General features: G+C 33.7%; 1 protein-coding gene across 1 annotated transcript; it reads right to left on the bottom strand.

Annotated features, from left to right (window-relative positions):
- Positions 1 to 386: 386 nt before the first annotated feature.
- LOC133869251 (ankyrin repeat-containing protein NPR4-like) lies at positions 387 to 1487 on the bottom strand. The gene is made up of 2 exons (XM_062306206.1): positions 1092 to 1487; positions 387 to 1001 (listed from the first exon to the last, which is right to left on the bottom strand). Exons 1-2 carry the CDS (start codon positions 1485 to 1487, stop codon positions 387 to 389), a joined length of 1011 nt encoding a protein of 336 aa, XP_062162190.1.
- Between the last annotated feature and the right edge of the window lie 6049 nt (positions 1488 to 7536).

Here is a 7536-nt window from a genome sequence, read left to right as displayed (position 1 = left end):
GTGCTTTCTTCCAAACTTTGCATTTTTCACCTTAAAGCTGACATTTTCCTTTAGCAACCGACAAAAACACTAAAAACACAAATCTAAAACAAAACATTAAATTAAGATACAACTAAAGAATTAACTAATATAAATTAAGGGGTTTAAATATTCAATATGTGTGAAAAATGAGAGAGTGTATAAGGACATCACTTATGAGTGAAAAATGAGGTCAAAAGAGAGGTATATTACATCACATGACAAATAAAAGTCCTCATTAGATGGTCCATTTACTACAATCAAGCCAATTGCTCACTCTTTCCCTAGCCTTCCTTGTTCAAAATCCCTTGATTGCCTCCGACAATTCTTTCTACAGACCAATTGTTAGAGTGGACATATTCCACTTTCTAACAAAACATACGTTTACGGGATCGAAAAAGAAATCTAGACAAGTATGTTGAGTTAATTATATCGACCAAAAGTTTATAATGTAGTAGAATATAAGAGCAAATTGGAACACAAGCTAAAGCATTTATAACAATCGGAACACTTGTCCCTTTGCGTTGGTAGACCAAAAAGCAAGTTGCACCAAACGCAACAACCATGCCTACTATGGAGATGAAGAGCGCAGTTAGTCCAAACATTAACCTTTTAGGTATTGAACTGACAAAATCCCTTTTTGTGTAACGAGATGTGAGAATTGACAAGAAAATTAATATCGAAGTTGAAGAGGATAACAATGCTATTGAATCTGATATGAAGAATACCAAAAACCAATCATGTTTCAAAAGGATAGGAGTTCCCTTTTGTTGATCATTACTACCTGGTACAGTGAAGGTTGCAGCGAAAACCACAGTGGCAATCAGCGTTGAAACAAGCATGCAATGCCTTGCCGTGCCCCTCATCCACTTTTCACCATCTTTACGTAACTTTTCATGTGTTTTTTTAAATAAATCCTTGGGTGTTTTTCCTCTGTAATTCTTCGCCTTCAAGAATGCAAGGGGTACAATCTTTTCAACCTCCTACAATAACCGATGTGTAAATTGAACAATAAAATTGTGACCAATATGTATGGAATTAGAATAAAGGAAGCTACAATAATATCAACACACCTTAAACCATAATAGCTCCCGTTGCATATGAAGGGTTGCACCTGATACAATATTTAGTCTATCCACATCAACCAATTTTCCAGCCAAGTGCAGCAGGTTGTTGCTCTTTATGTCACAATTTGTTGCAATCATATCCTTAAAAACGCCTATCTCATGTATTAGGATGAATATACTCTCTTGCCGATATCGAATAGAAATGTGAAATATATTTCGCTTCTTTTTATCAACCATCCATATGAGGTCAGGATTAGACTCTAGAAGTATAGTTATAAATTCAACATTCCCCAACTTTGCAGCAAGAAAAATTGTAGAGGAATATTTCTGAAACTGCTCCGATGGCAACTTTTGAACATTTTCCCAAATTTCTCTAACTAGTTGATGGGCTAAGGTTCGCATCAACGCTCTGTGATAGAACCCTTTAAAACCTAGGATTAGGAAAAGAATCTATTAAAAATAAATTGAAAATTTTATTTATTTTGTATACATTATTTTAACAATATCCATAATAAGAAATGACACTGAAATTTTTATTGAAAAAATGAAGATAATGTAATGTATTCAATACGGTTATTTATGTCAAAGTTGTGAACTTTTTTAGATATGTTTGTAGTCCTTGGCATAATCCATACACTTTAATTTCTTATCTTTTGAAGCATATCGAATGCCACAAGTTCTAGTCTTATTGCTTAGAGACGTATTATTTGTACACACAATTTGTGTACAAATATCATTAGTCTATTGCTTATGATTTTGATTCTATTTTCAAATAAGATATGTTATTTGCACACGCGTGTATTTTTTTTTTAAAAAAAAAAAAAATACCAAAAGGCATTGTGTGTACAATGTATACAAATAACATGTCTCATTTTCAAATATATAATACACTAGGAAAAAAGTACTATTTGATTTTGATTTTTAAGATGAAGCAAACTTTTGGTTCAATAGGAAATATCAATAAATCGATTTTTTTTTTTTTTTCTTACGAGCATCAATGAACTGACTTTTTTTTTTTCCTCTAACAAATCAATGAACAAACTTGATTGTTATAGTGGCTAGACAAGTGCTTGTGTAACTAATAATAATTTTTGCCTCTTTCCTCCCCATCTTACATTTTGAGAATGCCATGCATGTTGATTTAGATTTGATGTTGATTTCTTACACTAGATTATTTCTTGGGATCGACATATTGATTTTTCTTTTTTTTTTTTTTCTTTTTTTTTTTTTTTTTTTTTTTTTTTTTTTTTTTTAATCCTGATAGAGATATGTAGGCTTTGTAATGAATTCTATATATTTTGACATGAATAGTGATTTATTTTTACCGTTGGCCCTTGATATTGGATTTTAATTTGAAAATCTATTAATTAACTATTATATCACAAGAGTGAAGAGTCTCATTTCATAATCAAATATCAAAACACAATTAGATCTCCTACTAAATTAAGTGAAAGGGATGTGTTATTCCTACATCATATTACCCTACATCAATTCTATATCAAAACATATTGGGTGTGGGACCTATACATATGATCTTTTGCTACTTCAAGATACAACTCATAACCACCTTACACATGTGGCAAGGTGGTCTCCTAACTAGCTTTTGGTTTTTTTTTTTTTTTTTTTTTTTTTTTTTTTTTTTTTTTTTTCTAAAAATGGCGAAGGTGGTGAAGAGTTGTCTTAGGGTGACAATAGATCATATTTCAAAGAAATGCTAGCTTGTATCGAGGAAAAAGAATATTTCTACCTGCAAATGCAATGCTATTGGTGCATGTAAAGGAAACGAGTACAAGTTCTACAATAGTTTGAAACATATCAAGTAAACGTCTTATCTCATTAGATCTTATTAGAATGAGATATGATGCATTTACAACTTCCGTACAACTCTAATAACTTTTTTTAAAAAAAAAAATCAACTATTGGATATATAAGACTCACATATTTGAAAACAAATTCAATAATTAGTTTGAAAAAAAATTGTTAGAGTTATACAAGAATTATATTAAGAGTTGTACAACAATTATTTCTCTATCAAAATACTTAAGTAGACATCATCTAAAGACTAAAGGTTTGATGAGATCAAGTAAGACTACTTCCATCATCCCAAAGTGATTTTGAGTATCAAATAAACTGGTAGTCTAATTTTGATTAATGCAATAAAAAACAAGATATATATATACACGAGTAACGTTTGGAACTATCTTTTTATCTTTTTCAAGTTAATTAATGTGATTTTTAAAATCACCCATGTATATATATGAGTAATGACATGAACAATCTTTTTATTAAAATCACCATTGGATCTCTATATAAGAGAAATGCTCTCTCTCTCTCTTTATATATATACGAGAAAAGTTAAGAATTACATTTTTATTCCATAATTATCTCACAATGCTAACAAATATCTTTTTTCATTTTAACAAGGATTTGTTGAAATTGTCATGTCAGTATTGTGAGGTAAAAATGTGGTTTCTAACATTATTCTTTATATATATGTATATGAGTGAGTAATGTTAGAAACCATCTTTTGATTCTCTCCAAGTTTATGTAGCTTTTAAAATCGAGAATGATTGTTGTATAACTCTTGACATAACTTTTATACAACGTCAATAACTTTTTTTTTCTAAGCTAACAATTAGATTTATTTTCTTACATGTAGGTCCTACATATCCAATGATTGATTTTAAAAAAAAAATTGTTAAAGTTGTGCAAGAGTTGTACGAAGTTGTAAACGTATCATATTTTTTTTAAATCACCATTGAATCAAATACAATAGTGATACATTCTAAATCCAACGGTAATTTAAAAGTCACATCAATTTTAGAAAGATAAAAAAGATAATCCCTAGCCTTACTCGTAGAGATATGATACATTGTCACCTCAAGATACAACTTCTGAACACCTTTGCCTATGTAATAACTTTTATTTTTTTTCTTTAAAAAAAAAAAAAAAAAAACCCTAAAACTAGTTCGGGGACCATATTATCACATGGGTTAGGTGATCAGAAGTTGTGTATTGGGATGGCAAAAGATCATATCTCTTACCCGTATGGGTAATGATTTGTTTACATCACATTGGTGTACATCAACTCTACACTAAGACACATAGGGTGTGAAACCCCATGCATGTGGGTTCAACACTCAAGGTGTCTTGGTGTAAACTTGATATAAACTTTATGGTTAGGACTATAACCGAGAAAGATGTTGGTAGGACCAAAACTTGTTCGGTTTTGACACTACGTGGATTTTAAATTTATAACCACTCGCAATAATACGAATCTTTACACTATAAAGAGGGTGTCGAACCTCAAGGACTGTGGTGTTTGTTTTGCTTTATGAAATATTCAGGACTTTATCCAATTCAATTCAGAAAAAGGTTTTTTATTTTGAAACTGAATTAAAGACAATTAAAATAAAGATAAAGGTAGAAGGAGAAGTATAATGAATTGATTTTATCCAAACCGCATACCAATGGCAGATTTATGTCTCACACATGGCTTCTCTTTATATGCACATGACCTCGACATGAAAATACATTGGTTAAGAGATAATGATATTTTAATTGTACTCGCAAGTGCACAAATTGTTTGCAGTTAATGGATTGCAAGTGCGAGGTTGATCCCACAGGGAATTGTGTTTTTGAAAACGAATTTATTACTAAATTAATCAAATCTTAACCTAGTTCCAAAAATTAAGAGATTTTGATTTTTGTGAATAAAAATAAAACATAAAGAAAATAAAAAGTAATAAGGTTTAGGAATCCACACTCATCAAATCGTAACAACATACTCCATGTTCATTAATATTAATCCGGAGTTCTCACAATTAAAATCTTAAGTATGTATTACTATGCTTCAAACAGTTAATCAAAACATCTCATGTATCCATTCTTTACACAAATCACAAAAGATATCCAGTTTAAACCAAATCATCAAATGTATCTGTAGAATAAATCACAAGGTATATCCAATTATTTTGTAAATAAAAACCAAGCAATCAATTATGTGAAATTATCTCAAATCATCAAATGTATCATTGAATCACAAAAGATATCCAAGAATCATTCCACACATTGAAAAGAAGTAAAACAATTGAAATATAAAACCCAATAAAATCGGACAATAAAAACTTACATGAAAATGTTGTTATTCTTCATTGATGAGGCTTTATCCTCAACTAAGGTTGAGGAATTAGCTACACATGATAAAAAAAAACAAAACTTAACCTAAAGAAAAACTAAACTAAAAAGGGAGAAAATGTTTTGAATTTAGTTTATGATCTCCCCTGTTAGTATTTTGGCCTTATTTTGTGTTTGGACAAAATCATTTATATGTAAGGATGCTGCAAACAAGGATTCCACTGTTCAGAGTGAAGTTAGAAGAAATTCAAGTTCCCTGTCAGCCGTCTGGACGATGTGTCATCCCGTCCGGACGCCTACTGTTCTTGCTCCATCCGTCCGGACGACGTGCCATACCATCCGGATACAGACAGTCCAACATCATCCGTCCGGACGACGTGCTCCTTCCGTCCGGACACCTACACAGTATCGAGAATCTTCTGTGCCAGCTTGCTTCCGTCCGGACGTTTCAGTAGCACGTCCTGACGCTATTCAGTTCTCGAACGATTCTCTGATTCTTTCCAAGTTCCAAGAAAGGGAAGATCAATCAACCGTCCGGACGATGTGGTATACCGTTCGGACGCGTATCTCCATAAGGCAAGAATCGCAGTTCAAATTTGACCGTCCGGACGTCTGACAGCTGTGGTCCGGACGTTGGTGCATCGTATATGGAAACTACCGATTCGACTTCAACCGTCCGGACGTCTCCCCCTCATGGTCCGGACGCACACGCATCAGATATGGAAATTGCGTGTTGAAGTTTAGCCGTCCGGACGCTCCTGCCCCTTGGTCCGGACGCGCAAAGCCTGTAATGGAAATTGCTTGCAGCGGACGTGCGTCCGTCCGGACGATCTAGCCATCCCGTCCGGACGATGTTCTTATACAGGAAAGATTTCTCTGCGAAAATTTCAGAAAATCCTGTCGCACAGTTGTCCGTCCGGACGGCCCTGGTTCACCGTCTGGACGGCTCACAGGCTTATTTTGCCTGACGCCCATTCTGACCCCCAGCTTATAAATAGGGGCCTCTGGGCACTTAGAGCTGCAAGAATTCGGTGTGAATTTCATTAGAGTTCAGAGACGTGATATCTCCTCTGAAGCCGTTTTTCAAGTGTGCTATGCTGTAAACCGAAGTCTATCTTAGAGGTCGTCTCTAAGGTAAGGAGTTCCATTGAAGACCCCTTCAGGTAGGTGAACCTGGTTGGGAAGCGTTCGTGTTGGGTTACACGTCAGAGATCAAAGTACGAACACTGCATCAGTGCATGTGAGTGTTACTATCTTGTATCTAGCTTTGTCTTCTGAATAGTGGAATTCCTAGGTTTGGTTGCCCCGGAGTGGTTTTTCTCTTAACTGAGTTTCCACTTCGTCAACAAAAATATCTGTGTCATTTACTTTCCGCTGTGCTTTAATTTTTGTTTACACTTGTTGCACACACTTTACTTTTAGAAGTCATTTCAATTTTTCATCCCCTCTTTCTCCTCTTTTGCAAGAGCAAAACATGGTATTTATAGAGCTTGATAGGTCTTTTTGATGCTTCTAATCTGGAAAGAATTTGAGTTTCTTGGTGGTCAAGCTAAGGAAAGAATCACATCTTGCGTTAATTGCACAGCAGCCCGAGTATGGAAATAAATCAGATCTTGAATACATGTGTCTTGGTAAAACTTAGGGAAAGAAATCATGTAAAGTCAATCTGACTGGTGCTCCACACATCCATCACCAGGTATATATGGAAAGAAAATCAACTTGTGCATGGAAGGCATTTGCTTTGGAAAGAAATTTGTTTGATACGGTCCCCTAGTCGTACAAATCCTTTGAAATTCCAATCCAAGTAGGAAAAAGACTCCAAATTCGCACAGATTTGTGTTCTTTTATTGCGGGGCAATTTGGACATACTATAATTCCGAATTCGGAAAAACCTATTTCTGACTTGTTTGTTTCATTTTTCATTAGCTTTCCAACGCCACTAAATTCAATGCAATCTGATACTTGAGACAAAAGTTATGATGAAAATAAAGTGACATACTCATTCTGGATTCTTTCCATAAATAAGAGATTTTGCCACTTCTCTATTTTTAAAGACAAATTTGATTTGGAATTTGAATTTTTCCAAAGTGAGTTTACCGACTTCATTAAAATCTTGGAATTTGAAGGATTTTCTTCCAAAGCCTTTTTGCCAATAACGTGTAGAGTTGTTGCCTCAATCTTATTTCCCAGCTTCTTTGCCAATTCCACAAAAATAACGACATTTTTTCTAAAAGACCTACAAAACACTAAAATACCAAAACTAACCAAAAGTATTAGAAAATAACAAAACTAAAGGTTTAACAAATGTAAATTA

This window comes from Alnus glutinosa, chromosome 5, assembly GCF_958979055.1.
Source record: "Alnus glutinosa chromosome 5, dhAlnGlut1.1, whole genome shotgun sequence".
NCBI classification, from domain to species: domain Eukaryota; kingdom Viridiplantae; phylum Streptophyta; class Magnoliopsida; order Fagales; family Betulaceae; genus Alnus; species Alnus glutinosa.
This window is presented reverse-complemented; position numbering and strand designations above follow the sequence as displayed.